The sequence below is a fragment of the Cataglyphis hispanica genome, chromosome 15 (assembly GCF_021464435.1).
Source record: "Cataglyphis hispanica isolate Lineage 1 chromosome 15, ULB_Chis1_1.0, whole genome shotgun sequence".
In the NCBI taxonomy this organism is placed as follows: domain Eukaryota; kingdom Metazoa; phylum Arthropoda; class Insecta; order Hymenoptera; family Formicidae; genus Cataglyphis; species Cataglyphis hispanica.
This window is the reverse complement of record NC_065968.1, coordinates 5,252,120-5,271,398: the sequence shown is the minus strand read 5'-3', so window position 1 is coordinate 5,271,398 and position 19,279 is coordinate 5,252,120. Positions and strand designations below refer to the sequence as shown.

Below are 19,279 nucleotides of genomic sequence, written 5' to 3'. Positions count from 1 at the left end.
TGCCCGATCCGCTGCGTGCACGCATATACGATTGCGTGTATACGCGTGTACATGGGGCTGTTGCCGTAGTACTCGCGTTGCGCAAGCCAAAACTTCGACAGTAATGCCTTTTAGTTTTTCCCTTCCATTTACTAGACAGTTTCACCTCATAATATTCTTTATCACTTGTTAGAAAGTACGTCGTCATCTGCTGTTCTAGATTGCATCATTCTTATTTTTTTTTTTTTATTTGATTAAATTTATGATCAGTGATTAAAATTATACCGTAAGTAAAATTGTTTACCGAATTGCTTAATAAACAAAAAAAAAAAAAAAATATTGATCAAGCATATTTAAATTATTACTGCATTTTTCAGCACGACATTTGGAATGTCAATAAGATTAAAAAATTTGTTTACGACAAGCAACAAATTGAATATTAGCACTGATAATATTGCGATAATAATATAAAAACTACCTATTCTTTTCTATAATAATAGTATGTATTTTTTACGAGTGAACATTAATTTACATTTTCTCGGAATGTATGCAAATCAAGTTCAAAAACACGACGCAAAACTTAAGAGTATAATGAAAAATATTTAATGAAAAATATGTTTCTCTCTTCACGACACATACATATATACATGACGTAACGGTATTAAAATATTTGTCTTTCTTGATTATTAATCGTGAAATTAAACAACTGTTTAAAATCTATTTGACTTTTAATCTCCTTCCTTAAGTACAGATTTATTTTTATGAATCTTGATTGCTCGTGCATATTAACTATGCGACAACGTTTCTTCGTTTATTTCACTGATTAACCGAAAATTAATTTGTGTAAATGATGCCTGTAGCGTGCGCAAATACACGAATCAACCTTTAATAATAATTTAATCGAACGTTGCGTCCGCCTTTCGCGTACAAACGAACCTTGTTTGTCTGTTCGCCGTCATTATGCGCAACCTAATTACCGGTCAATGATTTCATGGAACGCCATTCGAAATCCAATTGACGAGATGTCCGCACGATAGTCTACCGTCTATAGTTCACCGACGAATTAAACGGTCGCGTTGCCGATCTCTGGCATTTACATATTTAATGCCAAGGACTTGTTGTGAATTATGTCTGAAACATGGGCAACGCCTACGGGTATGTTTTACATATTTTCTTGTAAAATTCAATCCATCTAGCGTACAACTAAACAGACAGACCTAACAGTATCTTTCTGAAAAGTGGACAAACACTCCGCTAAAATTTCGCACTTCATGTTGGATGACTATTTATTCAGTAAAATAATTCAAAGATTAAGAATAATTTTTTGATTTTAATATAAGAAATATAAATTTTCGCTACATCGCAAATTGCAGAATGCAGTAATAACCTTGATTGAATGAGGGATCAATGGCTTGAGAATCATCGCAGAAGTGTGTATATCATCGCAGAAACATCGTACACGCGATGGCAGTAGTCAATGACGCCGGCAAAATCATTCTATCATCAGGAATGATTGGGCGTTTTATCGATTCTATTTACAGGTTGACGAGCGCCAATCGATCTGTCAAATGCGGCTGACAATGCGGCTTGGCTCTATCGTTTGTCAACGAAGCTGTCTCGATAAAATGACAGCTTCGTTGGATAGCAAGCGAAATTTGTTAGATTTATTTTCAGCTGTTCATTGTACGAGAAATCTGCCCCGGTAATCAGAAACAAAAGTTTCAGCGACAATTTATTGTCTTCGAATGCATTGTAAAATTTTAAAGAGAACAGAATTTTTCTCTTGTAATTAACCATTTTGTTAATAAATAACCGTCTAAATTTGTGGAGAAATCTATCAGTAAAATATCGTGACAATGATCAGATACTTAGCACCTACCTATATACATCAGATGTGAAATACGTCGAGTATACGAGTCAACTTTCACGAGACGAACTACGGAAATACAGAGGTGAGCGCGCACCATATACAGAAAGTAAAAAGTCGTTAAGCTCCTGCGTTTTTCCGACACAAATTGGTTCACTTCTAAATAATACAAATAATTCTTATCATATCAAATATCATATATTATGTGTCATGTATTTTTGTATTTCATTACATGTATTGTTTTGTTTTTTTAAATTGACAACATCATGAATCCATACACACGAAAATCACAATTGAAGCAAACAAATTTTGTATCATTTATATAAAAAATTATTATAAATGTCTTACACATCAAAAATACTCATGTTACCAATACATTTTTATTATTTTAAATTGTGAAACTTTTAATTGAGAGAGAATATATTATTTTATTTTAAACGATGAATTATGGAAAAAATATGGCATTCCATTTTTCTGAAGAAAGAAAATATCCATATTCACGGTATAGCGCCCTGCTATTCATTTTGATATACTTTGTAAATTGTAATACATTATGTTAACAACACAAAATTACATTATGTGTTATTCGTGTTGAGCTTACTGAATTACTCGGAAATATAAAGATGTATCAGGCTGCGTTACGAAGATAATATTAGCGCGACGATGGACCGCCCATACGCGATATAACATCAAGATAAATAATAATAAATCCGTCGAGTCGCGCACAGACAGCGCAAAGCATGTATAACTGCATCGGGTGGAATAGACATGTACGTAGCAGCCGCTGCGATTTAATGATCGCTTTGGAGAAAGCTTTAAGCGAGAGTCAGACTCGGCGTCTTTGCCATTGCTAACACGGCGCTGCATCTAATCAAAACTATCGTGAATTATCGTAACATGCGTTTAGATTTGTAAACTCTTTTTTTTCTCTGATAAGAACATGATAAAATGTAAAGGAAAACTGCAAATTATTAACTCGTTTGCAGGAAATTAACGCAATAAAATCTGATATATAAACGATTGCGATAATTTATAGGAGAGTCTTTTGATGAAGAAATATTGCAATTTCTAAAGAGATCGATAATCTTTAGATAATTTAATGTCGACAGAGATGTTGATCGGTAATCTATCATTTTAATAATTTTTTGTATCGAAGACCTCTTTCCCGTCTTTTCTTTAAAAGATAAGCATTAAACGACATTCGGATGCTGCATCATAATTATCGATTATTATATTTTACATTATTATTTTATTTATGTGTGTGTGCATATGTGTATATATGAAATTACGTGCTAAAACATATATTATGCGTGTCGTGTTCGTACGCAAATGTTTCCGCACGATACTTTTACTTTAGGCTCTAGTGTATGTGTTGGAGAGCGAGAAACGTAGCGGATAACGAAGAAAAGGTACGTCGCTTAAAGAGTCCAGTCATCTCCCGAGAGTTGACCTTGATCTTGAGAGAGTGAGTGGTGAGGTGCATTGTGAGGGTCAGAAGTAAAGGCGCGTTTCGTCATCTTGTGATTTTCTGATTATGAATTAAATGCACGCTAATAGATTGCAAATTCATAATATTGTATTATAGTGTTTTATTTATTGTGATAATATTTTTTGTTCTAAATTTTAAATTAAAGTTGATTTTAATTCAAAAAGTGGTAAAATTTCTTTCGATAATTATTGTAACAAAAGATCTTTCTAATTTTTTTTTTTTTTTTTTTTGAAAGAGAAATTAATCGGTTTGTCAACTTACATATGGAGAATTTTTATTTCTTCTTTTATCGCAAGTAAATCTCAATATTCGAGGATTACTAGTACAGCCGCCAGCTATATCTGGCTCGCATGCTCATAATTTTATGTCTCTCGCGCGTACGTAAATTTCGTCCCAACTTCATCTTGGGATTGAATATATGATTCTTCATTAATCAATATTTCATGTAACAGCTGAAAAAAACCAGTCGAATGACTGCGTCATAAAATAATACCGATTTCAATTTCTCATTTTATAATATTTATTTGCGAACATACGTGATTTATACATGCTAACATAATGAAATGTAATATCATTAACATTATTATTAACTATAAATTATCTCATTATTTAAAACGCAATACATTCTGTAAATAAATCGATTTAATAAGGATTTTTTAGACAAGGTTAACTCTCCACTTCATATAGCAATCGCTATTTATACGGTACTTTCGTAACTTTTAAATTCTTACAAAAAAGATCTTACAAAAACTGTGATTTTATGAAATAAATATTATACTGGCTATCAGGCTCGCTATTCCTACTCATTGATTTCGTATGAAAATAATGCATCGGAGTCGCGAGCGCGACCTAATCCAGGCGTAGTCGTAGAGACAGGAGAGAGTCTGTCTGTGGGCCTCTTTTTGGCGGTGTTGCGGGGGCCCGAATGATGGGCCGTCGGGTTTGCAGTGTCGGTGCACACCGGCCTTAGCACAGACGTAGCGTTTTCGCTCTCCTCTCTCGCGGTACGCCGCGGTATAATGGCAACGTGTTTTCGTCTAATGTACTTTTTGTGATGTCCTTGATGGAGGAGTCTGCGAATGCAGAACTACAGGGCAGACCCGGTGGGGCCCGCCGGTGTGTGCGGAGTGCCGCGGGGCACAGAAGGTAGAACCTCGAGAGGGCACGGCGGTGAGGAAAGAGAGGCTGGGGGGGAGGGGCGCGACAAGAGGGTCCGGCAGCATCTCAACCCACCTCAACTTCGGGCCTAGTCAAGGTCAGTACGGCAGGACCACCCGTCCCCCTCATCCACCTCTCTCCGTCACCTCGACCGGTTTCTTTTTTTCCTGTTCGCGCATTCGATTCTCTCTTTTTCTCACCAGCTCGATCCCCCTCCGCTCCCCTACTTCCTCGACGGTGTTCGTACCGCATTATCGCGTCATACCGTGCTAGGACCCACGCCCTCTCCAGTGTACCGCCGTATAAATGTTTCTTTCTTTTTTTTTTCAACCATCTTACGATCCTGCGAAATCCCAATTAGTGGAGATACTCGTGCGATAGGACGCCAGCGAATAGCATAGCGGGTTATCGTAGGACACGTGATAATTCGCACGACAAAGATTGAATCGCGCGAAAAGTGTGACTGACCGACGTAATAATCGCGAAAGTTTCGAACGATTGCATGAAAATCCGCATAAATTATCATGCGGTATCGCCATTCGACATCGAGCTCAACGAATTGTTGTCGCGTGCACGAGATTATCGTTACCCTGCACACGACATGTGTGCATGCTTTGCAAGCAGAAAAAATTGCATTTCTTTCTTGTTTTTTAAAAAATTTATATAATTAACCTGCGATATGAAAAACATTACCGTCTAAAATGGCGCCGACTTATATTATTATATTTATTTATCATATTATTAATAAATTTTCCAATCATGCAATTAAAATTTAAAAAAAGATTCTAATTATATTTGAATCTTTAATGTTTTATAGTAAAAATTATTCACTACTCAAATTATCTGCCTTTATCATAATAGCCTTTATCATTATTTTTTGATATTTTTGAATTTAGCGAAAATTGTCTTTTCAAACTTGAAATCGAAAACAAAGTCAAGGCCAGATATCATGTACGGATTTACGGTTGAAAACTCGAATACTTTGGAGGATCTTAAAGCGCAGTCAACTCTATCGTTCGATCCGGCCGAATAGCTGCCTCCGGTATATCAGGCGAAATAAAAAGAAGGATCTATTTATCTTGACGCCCGCGATCGTAAAGAAAGGCCTTTCGAGGATATCTGATTCATCAGCTTCATTCATCAACGTCGGCCGCTTCTGTTTCTTTCATTTCTTTGAAACCGTACACGGCTTCTCTAGTGCATGAGCAACGCGCGGAAGCATCGGTGTTGTTAGACGAGACGAGCGGATAGAACACTTCGAGCCGGCGATGATGAGGCCAGTCAGGAGTTCATTTTCAATCGATTTCGTTAGCACGGCCTGAAGCTCTTAACGCAGCGCGAATAATCGTCTCGATTGAGACTGACGATCGATCAACAATGACAGTAAAGCCGAAATTCACATATTATTTTTTCGTGTTCTTTTATGTATATATTAAGTTTGCAGTGATTATGTGCGAAGTATGTATGCAGGGGGAAGTGATGTCATATTTATAAAATCTCTCATGAGGGGGGCAAAAGAAGCAAAATTTTATTATTATATGCGTGTGAAAATTCGTCAATTTTTATGTAAAATATTTCTTATTTTTATCTTTTTTATAGAATTAATTAATTTATTCCAATAATTATCAGAGGTAGAGATTGGCACAATCAAAAAGACCAAAAGCGTCAATTCTCTTGAGGAAATTGCAACCTTTCAACAGTAAAAACCATTCAAGATTTTTACTCTTATTGTTCTCTTCTTCTTCAAATTACAAACGCTGATGCGAGATTGTTGCATTCAGTAATGCTGCATTTGCACTACGAACGCATCTCGGAATGTCTGGCGATAATGATCAACGTTGAAGAGTGGGATGAGTATTAGGGAGAGACGGCTCTACGGAGCCAGGATGTTGGGACGAGAGATAGATTAGAGAGACAGAGAGGAGGAGACAAGGAAAGGGAGAAAGAGCGAAGGCAGTAATTCGAGGTCCGGGAGGTGAGTGAGCAAGGCATGCTAGTACCAAATGAGATTGTGGACCTTCTGACCATGTAAGACGACTTTCGGGTCCTGTTCAGGCCCGCCTAAGTCCTTTACGCTTGGAATAAGGCCCGCTCCACCACATTTCCCCCTTTCCCCTCTTCACCGTCACAGTCGACCTCGACGTTGTCCAAGTTCCATTACTGGTTAGGTTCCATTACCGGTTCCGGGCCCTTCTCGCGCCAGTTTGAGAAATTCGGCGATTCACATTTATTTCACCCCAAAGTAAAATAAATTTTTGTGCCCGCGGCGCGCCGCGAATAATTGCCATCGTTACGACAGGTGTGATCGTAAAGATTTGCCAGTGATTCTTTTACGTCTGCCACGATACGACAAACACGCGACTCTGATATACTCAAGACGATTCGCTTATCGTCATGAAATTGATTTAATTAAACACGCAAACGCGAAGATCAAATCGCGATGATTAATTATTTGATTTATTACTTGAAGATTCTTTTTGTTTGCGAGGGAAAATAGCTTTCGGAAATTTGCTTAATTTTAACAGAAATAATTACGAGAAAAAGATTTAAGAAATGGTAAAATATTTTTGGTTGTGTAGTGTTAGTTGGTCCCTCTTGCAAAGATGTAACATCCATACGCGATATTTCTCATTTTATGGTTCCAAATATTGGTTGCCGGACTTGCATCGCTGCCAATAGCATCGAGTTACCGAGTTTTTTTTCGACCTGCAAAAGAGTCCTGCTTTTAAATGTACCAAATGCATTCTTTGTTCGGCTTGAATATGAAAAGTTGTGTAACACTGGCCATATTTTTGCCCATCGGCGTAGAATTGAAACATTTGGATATTACATTTACAGTACAGTATACAAAGAGTACTAAGTTTTCATAAAATTATTTATAAAATATATAACTATTTGCGTTTTTATTATAAGCATTTTTGCAATATGTAATTATTTTATTTTAAAAAAAAAAGATAATTTGTACACATAGTAGACCCTTTTCTAAAAACTGCATCTATCTCTTATGATTGCTAAACATAATTTTAAGCTACACGCTTGTTATTCTGCAAAATAAACTACAGTTTATTATACTTAGCTTTTTAATCAAAAATTATTTGTTATTAATCTATTACATGGCTTATATTTTTAATAAAAACAAATTATTATTTATGTGTGCTAATATTTTAATAAAATTTGTTAAACATTGTCCCGCTGCATTTATTATTTGTTATTATTTCGTAATCATAAAGGTAGCGCTTTGATTTGGATCACAAGATTCGCGATGCGATGTCCGCTCCTTCAGGACGTATCTAATTGCCCGCAATTCCCGTCTTCCGGGTACGATGTACGTGAGCCCGCATTAATTGCCCCTGGGCGACGCGCATCTGCGTTCGTTGTCGCGACGCGACATGCGTGATACACCAAGCCCGAGTTGTCACAGCTGCAGGTACCGAGAAGAGCGGTGCAACGGTTTCAATTGTTCGCATTATGGCCGACGGCTTAGCTTCTCGACTAGGCCTCATAGTTGTTATCCTTGAGAGCGCGCCATGCATCTCCTTCGTTTTGTTTTAGCATATGCGGACAGAGAGCGGGCGATAAAGGCGACGAAAGAGAGAGAGAGAGACGCGCGGAAGGAGAGGACGGACGCGGTGGGAGGAAAAGAGGCGAAAAGGAGAGGCCGAGGAACCACGGCACAATGAGGGTTCCGAATGTTGCAAAACCGCCTGTGACGATACGGCCGGCTCCTACAAGAAATGATAATTGCCCGGTATTCCCGTTCCACGTACCGCGCAGTTCGTCCCGGTCTATCTATTGCCCCTTTCATCGTATCAGCTCCCTCCGTCCGTGCGATTGGCATTAAGGTAGCTACCCCTTTCCGCGAGAGCCACCGGTTATTAGAGCGAGGAAAGTTCTTCCAAGGGTATCCTTGAGGACCTTGTCTGTGCCGTTCGACGAGCGACGAACTGTTTGGAAATATAGATTCCGGTATTTCGTTTCGAGATGTTTTCATACGTGATTATTGGTTTTGTTTCTTTCGTCGTTTTAACCCCCGGTTTAGCATTCAAACGAGAATCGCGTGAGGATGGATAAGCATTAGAGGAAGATAGTTGAAGTAGAAGAGAGATGGATTCGGGTTTATTAATGCCATCGAGAAACCGTAAAAATAATGGATAATTTTTTGGAACATATCTCGAAAAATTTAATTCTTATTTCTGATTTTTTTTTTTATGCTAAACAAAATAAATTTTATTACATTGTGTATAAGAAAATATTAAAATATATATATAAAAAATGATCAATGATTGGAGAATCTTTCAAAAATATTGAAAGCTCAGATCATCGCTGCAGCCATTAGTTGCAGCGATTCCACGGCTTAGTTTGCTCCGAATTGAACAGCCAGTTTTTGTGCGGTCTAGACCTAATTGCGGAACGGCGGTATATTTTTTGACATACAGCACTCCCATGAAAAATCACTCGTCAGTTATACAATACTGCTCTCTGTAGAGTCCAGTCATCATGAATCAACGGCCAGAAACCATATGCTTCTGCTCGACTCCGCTATGGAGTCATTGAGAAAACGGTTGTAATAAGAGACCACCCAATAAGAGCTTCGTGCTGATCGGCAAATCAACGAAAACTTGAGCCGAAAGCCTCTCATTATACATTTCATTATTTCGCAGGTGCAATCTACCCGCGTATAATCAATTCTGTCGTATTTTTCTTCTTCTGGCGTTCGGACACGCGCTGTTTGCACATCATATTTCTTCAAAATCACTCTACGTGTGAATTTTGTATACCTAATAGAAAAATTACATCTTAAATTGTTTACACGACACCATGCTAATGAATAATTATATCTTGCCTTTTTACATTAGAAATCTAATGTGAAAGATAATTTTTTTTCAATTATTTTTTTATTGTCCTTCAAAAGTCCTTAATCAGTTCTAAGATCTACTAATCAAATTCACAAAATTATGTTGCAAAATTGAAATAATTCATAAAATGTAAAATCTCACATAGGTATTGTTGTACGCAAATATAAAGTAATATAATTTTTGACAAGCTTATACTTGTACGATAGCATTTTAAATCATACTGGGGTCTTTTCGGGCTTGGAATCTTCTACCTGACGCGGCCTAAGAAGGAAGGTATTATAACCGAGTTGTAAAGCACTAAAGTAAAACAACCGAATAGTTCCAGAGGCCCTATGGTTTCTCCCTCTCTTCCTTGCAATAAGTGGACATTAGCGCCCGTATTGTGAACCGGGTCTTAGGTAGTGGTGGAAGCCTGAACAAAGGAAATATATATTGCAATGCAGTGTTTTAATAGCCAGCATTGTAGTTCACATATTTGTATTATAAACGAGTTATACGTGTGAATTTTATGCGCGTAGTAATTGAGAATAATTTGCTAAATTATGAATGGTATAATTATATCTATATTAAATATATATATATATATATATATATATATATATATATATATATATATTAATGATATATTTAGATATTCAATAACTCTAGATAATTAATAATAATTAATTATAATATTAATTATTATAATAATTTTATACAATTAATGCACGGTTTTTTTATTATAATAATAATAAATAAAATAAATAAAAAAAAACGAAAGAATCGATAAACAAATCACGATCATTAAAATGATCATTAACTCGATATTCTGATCACGTGAATTACTGACAATCGGGCACATCCTGTATAAATATGTCGACGCCTATGTGCTCGCGTATGTGTATGTAGAAGCCGAGTTTTATGCTTCGTGGATATTTTTGGGCCTTCTTAGCTCGTTGCCCCATTCGGTTTATAGTGGGGAGATCACCCGTCGACCGACAACGCTATTGGTTACTGAGATTGCGTTACCGCGTTTCTCGATGGGTGAAGGCATGAAAGGAATTCATCGTTGCTTTATCGAAGAAACAAAAAACTTCGAAATCTTGCGAGATTATGCTAGACCGCACCTAGAATCGATAGAAATACAATAAATGTGTGAATAGTAATTAATTTGCACAATTTTTGAAACTATCTATTTTGATTTTGAGATGCAATAATGCATAGCGTGTAAATCACAATATTAATCAATCTGATTATTTTTAAATATATTCCAAAAACAAAGCATGATACTCCTGATAAATTTTGTCTTAGATTTTTATTCGTCCGTCATAAAATAATTAAATGTAATTCGAAATATATTTATTATTTCAAGAAAGTTTTCAAGAAGACTCAGCAACTTTTACGATAGCTGTTGATATAAAAAAAAATTGTTATATTTAAATTTTCTGAAAAAATCAGAATATATATGTTATATTTTTTACGAATATATGCATTATTCACACTCTTCCCTTAAAATATCCGACATTCCTACTCCTATCTCTTCTGACGCAAAAAAAGCAACTCACTTCCGTTTTCTTCGAAAAGGAACGATAATTCTCCTAACTGAACAATTTCCGTGCGTCGAATCTCCTTGGTCTTTCTCACGCTGATCCTACGCAAGGGTGGCACGTGATCGAGCGCGAGAGACTTGCGCATTCACAGATCAAACAAGTGTAAAGAGGCAGCGAGAAAAAGATTCGTTGCACATTCATGCCGCCTTGCGCCCTGTCGCCCCTCGTCAAACATCGCCGTGTTCGACGCGCGCGGGTGGGAGATCCTTATCTCGAATCAAAGATGCAAAATCTTAGCTCGAGAGGCGAGGAAGAATTTCTCAGGTAAGGCGCGTTACTTTAAAAGATTTCGAGATTTATAACAAGGCGGTCAGTTTCTTGAATTATCGAGACTTAACTTTACTAAGCCTTATTGATCAATTTTTTGATAATAGCCAGTTCAGACATTGACAGAAACATTATTTTTTTCAAAAATACTCATGCGTCTGAACAAAGAAGAGGCAGAGGAAAAGAGAAAAAGAGACAGAAAGAGAGAAACGCAGAAAATAAAAGAAAAGATGACTCTTGTATCCAAAATTTTGAAGTTATTTGCATGTCTTGAGGGTGGTCACAGAATTAAGTCAGATCAGTTTAAGACTACTTTAATGTATATGCCTCGTTCGGGAGGAGTACTCTCGAAAAACTATAGGGAACCTTATAAAGTTTCACCTGGATCTTCTGGTATGCATGTTTTACTCCCTTGTAGATTTTAATTTTCATAAATCAATAAAAAAAATCTTTTTTAAAAGTTGATTATATATATATATATATATATATATATATATATATATATATGCAAAGAATCAGTTCAACCGTATTATAAAGATCACTTTAAAATTTAAAAAAACATATTTTTTGTGAAAACTATAATTTAAAAACAATATTTAAATAAAGAAAAATATTTTAAAGTAATTTCAAAAAAAATAAAAAAATAATGAAATTAACAATCATTTAATTATTTAATTGTACAATCTCTTGTTTACGATGTGACTTAACAATATTAATCTATAAAAGAAATTGTAATATTAAAACAATTATAATTTTATATGTTATGTAAAATATAATAAACATACAGCTCTTTGTTTCACTCGCAGAAATACAAGATGGACAATAAATAAAAATCTATTTCATTGATCAATTGCTCAATATATGCAAATACAATCTAATATTTCACATATCGCTTGTCACATGTCAAAAATCTAACGGCGAAAAGCGTTTTAAAAAAGAATATTGATTAATAATCCGGAAGCAAGTAGGTTTTGCGGGTATAGATATGATCACAAAACATCACGCAATGAGATCGCATATGCGTTACCTTCGATCCCTCTAAAAAACAGGTTTCAAAGAAACCTGACCAAAAGTAAATGACTATTAACGGCGGAATAGCTTTATAAAAATTTATCATCCCCGGGTTTAATAGTCCGCTCAAAGAACGAGTATCTCGGTTGTGACTAGGATGCCGATAATAAAATACCAATGAAGGAGTGAGGAAAGAGAGGTTCTTCGCCCTTCTTCGCCCCAGACCCTCTCTGCCTGACTCGCACTCGCGGGCCCGTAAAGAAGCGGCACACATGTTCTGATTTTACACGCTAATCCCTCCTACGTAGGAGGACGCGCGTTGGTACCTGTCAAAAAATAGCAATAGGGTGTAACAATACTTCGGAGTTGGAATCTGGCAGAAGTTAACCGCCACGCAGCAGGGCTGCGAGTGGCTAGTTTGCCAGTTTCAAAGAGCAATGGCGTAAAACCATTGTTGTTTCTTCAAAATAAATTCGGGGAATGTTATATTAAATTAATATATGCGCATTCTTAAAATTAAATAAAAGTAAATATTTAAATGTTACATGCTGCCAAGTGCTTGTTAATGTCGTAAATAAATGTTATATCTTGACTAACACAATTCGTGATATTATAAAATCAATTTAATTGCACTTGTAAATTTTTATTTTGCTTTTGATTGATAATGGATGTTGTTATCGAATATCACACTTTTTTTTAGATATTATTCCTTGCCAATTTATTGACTAATATAAGCATAAAGCAGCAAATCTGATTTAAAATATAATTATTTTAAAAATACTTTCTTTTATACTATAAGTATGTAATTATTTATACAGGATGTTTCAGATAAAGTATTACAAAGTGTTTTCTCTGTGTTATGTAAAAGCTTATAACTTTCCTACATTACTTTCGATTTTATATAAATTATAATATCATGAAAAAATTTTATGACATTATCCGAAGAGATAAGAACAATTATTTGGTTGATCTCCTACGCCAATGGAAAATACTCTGCCGTAAGGATCTTGATGAGGACAAAGAGATCCTTTCCCTTTCTCATTCTTCTCTCTTACTTCAGGAACCTCCCCTTCTGCCATACCGTGGCAGGCCGTCATTGCACTAATGCAAGTCGCAGCCGTCCCACCACCGAACAACGGCGAACTGCAGCTGTCGGGGATACTCGGCCTTCACGTAGTTAATACTTCTCCAAATACAAACTCGGAGTACTTTAAGATACCCATCAAAAAATTAACTTTAACGTAAATTTAAATCTCAAATCTATCAGACTTATCCTTTTTTTTTAAATATCAAAGAAAATAAATTATTTAGTCAAAAACAAAATTAATAAAAATATATTTATATATTTATTATTCCTCTATAAAAAATTACATTTGTATTAAGATATTGAATTGTATATAATACTGCAAATTTCATGTAAATATTTATTATTGTAATATCAAATTGTAAATATTTGTTAATTTATTTAGAAATTTATTATTAACATAATTTTTCTTTTTATCAGAGTTTAATTTATAATTTTTAGTAAATTTTCTTTTTAATAAAAGAAATTTCATTCAAAATTATTATTACTTTATGTGACAAATAATATTGTTTCATAACATAAAAAATTATTATTGCTTTATATGATGAAAAATGATTTATAGATTAAAAACGTTTAATATCAAAGAAATTAGAGATGTCAAAGTGAACTTTATAATATATTCGGGAAAAATCATCATAAAGATGGTCGATTCAGTCTATTATAAATAAATAATTTATGATCCAAACGTTCTTGAACTATGGAATAATGCATTGTCTCCCTAATAATTACAATCTTTTAAATGTTTTCAAACTGTGTATATAAACTATGTATATATTTGATTGTAAAACATTAAAGGGGTACAAAGAATTCTTTGTCACAACACTTTGGACTGGTTGTCTCTTTCCGATGAAATAGAAGTATTCATTGTACAATTAAATAAGTTTGTTCTTTGTAGCTATTCTTGCATTTTTTTGTTTTTCTTTCTTTTTATTCAACTTTTAAATATACATCTATTTCATTTTTAGTGTACAGAATAAGACTAGTATAGAATAAATTAAAAAGCCCTATTTGTTTGCATTTCTCTTCTCCTTCTTTTCTTCTTCTTTTCTCCTTCTTTTCTCTTTCTCCTTCTTCTCTCTTATATTTAAGATGCGTTTTCAGATATTTACTTTCAGTATGTTATAGATTTTCAGTATAGATACTAAGCATCGGCAGACTGATGTTGTTAGCCTAGGTTGCTCCTAGTCGAGTAGTATAGATTAGGTGCATATAGGTTATGTGCGTGTTTTTTGATATATCAAAATACATGCGCACTACGCGACATTTACAGAACTTACATCTATGGTTACCATATATAGAATAGCATTCTTAGTTAACCAGTAACATAGAGTATTGCACAGTTTAATGCGAAACATCACAGTGATCGGTTCTAGAGAACCGAGAACAGAGAATTCAGTGGACTTCAGTGTTAATGTGTGAATAGTGCGCTTTAATATTTTCATTTTTGATTTGAAAGTGCTGCTACAACAGTAACCCCCAACCATTTGTGTGTGTATATTTTTTTTTAACGTGCATCGTTTATTTAAAAATGCATTGTGTTAACAAGAAATGTAACCATCGAGTCACTAAAAGCGGATTAAACAAGTCAATTATTAATTATATATATAAAATAATACAAAGTTTTCTTAATTACTGTGTTGTAAAGATTATCGTATGCAAAGTAAAAAAAAAATTTGTGCTGCGTGATTTAATATATTTAATTACGAACACGTGTAACAATCTATATAGGTGAATACAACATAAAGATGAATTCAAATATTGGCTAATGTAGTGTGCAATTGCCGTAATGGACATGTGGATTTTTGTTATTCTGAAGCTTTAATTAGCTTAAAAACTTGTCGAGCAGCATCACGATTGATCTACTTACAACAATCGCCGATCTTGCAGGTACGCACAAATTCACTAATTGTAGATCATTGCGATCCTCATGCCGCGTGACTCTTCCATTCAATCTTCCCTGAAAGCCCATTAAATTTTTAATTCGAGAGAAAATGGTTAAACCGACGGTTAGTCGTTGTACTAAGAATTTTAATTGATAATGGCCTTCATACGAGAAATAAGTTGCGTTATATAAATATATTAAAATTAAGTAATCAATTCAGTAATTAATTTATATACATTAATATTGCAATTTAATAATCGTTATTTTCCTACTCAAATACAAATTTGAATAAATCAATAACATTAGTTCAGCTATGTATATGTGTGAGTGGCTATATCGGATATTGAACCCAAGTCTTTCTCGTTTTTAAATGATTTCTTTCCACTGATGATAAGTTATTCTGACAATGTGATCTCACAGTTTACGTTTGTATTTCATTCATTTTCTTGCGTTATGCATTAGGAATAAATTGGAAGCCGACAGGTTCTACTATGTGATTCGTTTTCTGTGATCTGCTTAATCTTAGACAATTTTTTTGTCAAAAGAGAGCAGGATGGTCATCAAATAGTCAACTAAAATTTCAATAATTATTAAGTCATTAATTGATTTATGATAAGAACAGAATGATTATATACTTTCAATAACAAAAGAGGTCATAAAAATATGGTGGTTATTTTTATTTGTGTATAACGGTACTTTGACATAAATATTTCGTAGCACAAACATTATCAATCTTAAGAATATAAATGTAATTAATTTCCATTTAGCTTTCTTTTTTGTTGTCATCTATCAAGAAATGGAATAAATTTTATTTAATATAGAATAAATTAATTATGTGATATTTACAATTTCAGAGAATGATAAATGATTTATTTTTTATTATTATAATGTATTTTATATGGGATACGTTTATATCATTTTTCAAGAGTCAATCCTAAATACATCTTAAACAGTTTCAGTTTAGAATTCACAGATTTTAATTTCTGCATACTTTAAATAAAATTTAAAATCATTAGCATTTGCTTATGTAATTTGTGATTACTTTGTAATTAGATTTTAATAAATAATTACTTTTTATTTTGTGGTAATGTAGCTTGTAATTACCTAGCCTTAAATTTTTATATTTAAAAAACAGTTGCTCAAAAATTAAAGTTGCAAAACGTATTTTTATTATACTTACATTCAGCAAAATTTCTATTATTTTGATTTATAAATGTTAGGATATTTTCTGTAGAAAATGAGCAAAAATCTAATTTTAATACTGTCTGATTTAATGTCTACACGTTAAGTGTGATGAATAGTAGTTGCCAGAATTCTGATCACTATTTATTTAAGTCGACTATAGCAAGTGTGTGTGTGTGTGTGTGTATGCCTGCCATTCGTTTATTTATTTTCGTTGCTAGCTCGTTTTTTTTCTGTGTAATATTGAGGTGAGTACAAGGATATTTTTCCGAGCCATTTTATGAAGAGTAATTTGAGACGTTGTTATAGCGATATCTCAGTTTCCTCTTCTCATCTTTTCTCATACTTCATAATTATGTAACAAACCCGATTTTTTTCTTTCGGCAGGTGCAAAAAATTTTGTTGCGAGCACAAAATATCATAAATTTGGCATTAAGTATAAAATAGAGTAGTTATGTTTTAATAAATTCTTACAAATATATATTATCTATCTACAAATATTATATATATATAAATATCATATTTATGTAAGAAAAAATTTAAGAAAATATATTTGTGATAACAATTTCACAAATGTGGTCGAAAATTTTAAATCTTGTTTATAAAATGCAAAATAATTTTATTTATAACACAATTATAATTTTGACTGACTTCTATATTTCAATATCAAATTCATATGTTTGTGATCCTTATGCTTATTCGCGAATAAATAAAATATAATGTCTGATCTAAAATACTCTTTCACTTACTAATAGCGTCAGAACTTTTAATTTAATTATACTAATATTAATTTTTGGGCCTTATTTTTAACCACGGGAATTAAGCGGCTTGTTGCTTTTAACCGAAAACGGCAAAGAAAATAATGACATATCGTGTCATTTTTACAATCTTTGGATTTTCTCCTGTGACGTAGCACGTCTTTTCCTACACTTATATTGTGTACATCTCGTAAATAAATTCCAGAAAAGATTAGTTTTTAAAGAAATGTTATCCGTTATAATTTCTTAAGAAAAAGTCCAAAGGATTTCAATGGAATACAATTTCATGTACCTGTGGTATACCTAAAAGCGAATATTTTACAAACCTTTGTAATTGTTGACTATGAACCTTCTCTTGTTCATCTTCAAGAGCTCTTCTATTGCTTTCTTTTGTCATATTTCCTGCTGATTTTCTATTTTCTCTTTTACTTTCTCCTAAATATTCTGTAGATAGCTGTACTCTAGTTTACTTATCTAAATTAAATAATTTAAATAATTTTTTTGTATTCTTATACTGTATTTCGTACATAACAGATTTTTTTCGAAATTTTTGATAAAATATTTTTATTCTTTTTCCTGTTTTTTTTTAAGGAAAATATATATGTTTATAGAGAATATATATATTTAATTTTTTATGAATCTAAATATATATGTTTTTTAGTGGATTATAACGCCAATTATAAACAGAACAGCTTCTGTTTATAAAGCAGATAATCGGCCTATTATTGATATTATGAGTTTATTTGTCCCTTATTTGTATTATGTTATCAAAAACGCTTGTAAGATAAAAAAGATAACATATCGACGTTATTCGTAATGCATACATAAAGTAAGAAAGCAGCATATTTGAGTTTACATATAATATTCTTAGAAAAAGACGATTTACAAAGTTTCAAGATTTTATTAGTTATATATAAAAAATTATATAAAGAATAGATTTGTGTATGCAAAAATAATATAATTTTTAATTCTCAAGTGAGAGAGAGTAGACAACGCCATAAAAATGTAAGAAATTTTAATATTGTTTTTAAAAGAAGCTTAGACGATTAAATTAAGTATAAACAGTAAAAATAGCATTTAAAATTATTTCCTTTTCAATCATTTTTTCCTCAATCATTTTTCTTTGTGATTTATAGACAAATGCATCTTAAAAATAGTTATTCTTTGAAAAAGTGACATGCTTTTGCGCTTTGCACTAAATATCTTTAAAATATCTGTTTAAGTTTTTGATATTTGATATATATGAAAATATGTCTAATCAGCTGTTTTGCGCGAGAAAAATTTTTAAAGTTTATCGCGAGTAATTCTAGCCAACAAACATTTCACAACATTGTGATAAAATTTATCATTCATAGTTTGTTTTTTGGAATAAATTAACCTTTTGTTTTAATTGTTTATAACACAAAAATTATTTCACAGAAAAAAATTTTCAAAAAGTTTCCAAAAGGTTTACCAGAAAATCCGCCCTTAAAAGAAAAATCGATTTAAGAAGCCCTGCTATATAAAGATATGTCTTCCTACGTGGAATTTATAAACCGTGCAAGAATAATATACCGTAATTACAATACAGTCATGCAATATAGATTGCACCACCGCGGTCTCTTCAAATTTCAATGGAGCGAGATGGAACGTTTCACCAATTGCCTCCGTACGGAGATCATTAAATGTTCGCGGCCTAATCCCGCGCAGAATTATCCAATTAGTTTACTATAAGCATCGAAATTATCTGCTATAGACCAAAACAATTGGCGCCGCATCGCGCTATGTTACCGCCAGCGACATATTTGGTTGATGAAACTTATACTTAAAACTTGTCGCCACTCGGTTCTCAATAATTTATCTCAATAATTTAGCGGTACATCTGTCACATTATAATGATTGCCGTTGCAATCTGAGTCGCGGAATTCTCTGACCGGTCAAGATAGATTGCACGTGCCGCGCGTTTAATTCAGGAAATGTAATCGCAACAGTGTCGAGGTACAAAGTAATAGACAGTGAAAAGGAAACAAGTGGACGCGGCAAAAGTAGGGCACCGAAGAGTTCCGCAGGAGAGTATCGCGTGGAAGTTGCCACGCAGCAATAATAAGGCTCATTCTCACCCTCCATTTCTCTTAATCTCCCTCTCTGAAAAGTTGCAACATGTGGTGACCGACGCAA

At 33.5% G+C, this 19,279-nt stretch overlaps 1 protein-coding gene across 2 annotated transcripts in view; it reads right to left on the bottom strand.

The window, feature by feature from the left end:
* Positions 1-11,090: 11,090 nt before the first annotated feature.
* The window catches only part of LOC126855087 (nuclear receptor coactivator 5-like), a 36,998-nt gene continuing 28,809 nt past the window's right edge, over positions 11,091-19,279 (bottom strand). Inside the window, exons 3-4 of one of the 2 annotated variants that reach the window (XM_050602460.1) lie at positions 15,168-15,257; positions 11,091-11,144 (exon numbers count right to left, since the gene is read on the bottom strand). In XM_050602460.1, coding sequence (XP_050458417.1) covers positions 11,106-11,144; positions 15,168-15,257 — 129 coding nt within the window. In that variant the 3' untranslated portion in view covers positions 11,091-11,105. Of the gene's footprint in view, positions 11,145-14,701; positions 14,866-15,167; positions 15,258-19,279 lie in introns of those variants that run through there. The other variant, XM_050602461.1, reaches the window with a different exon arrangement.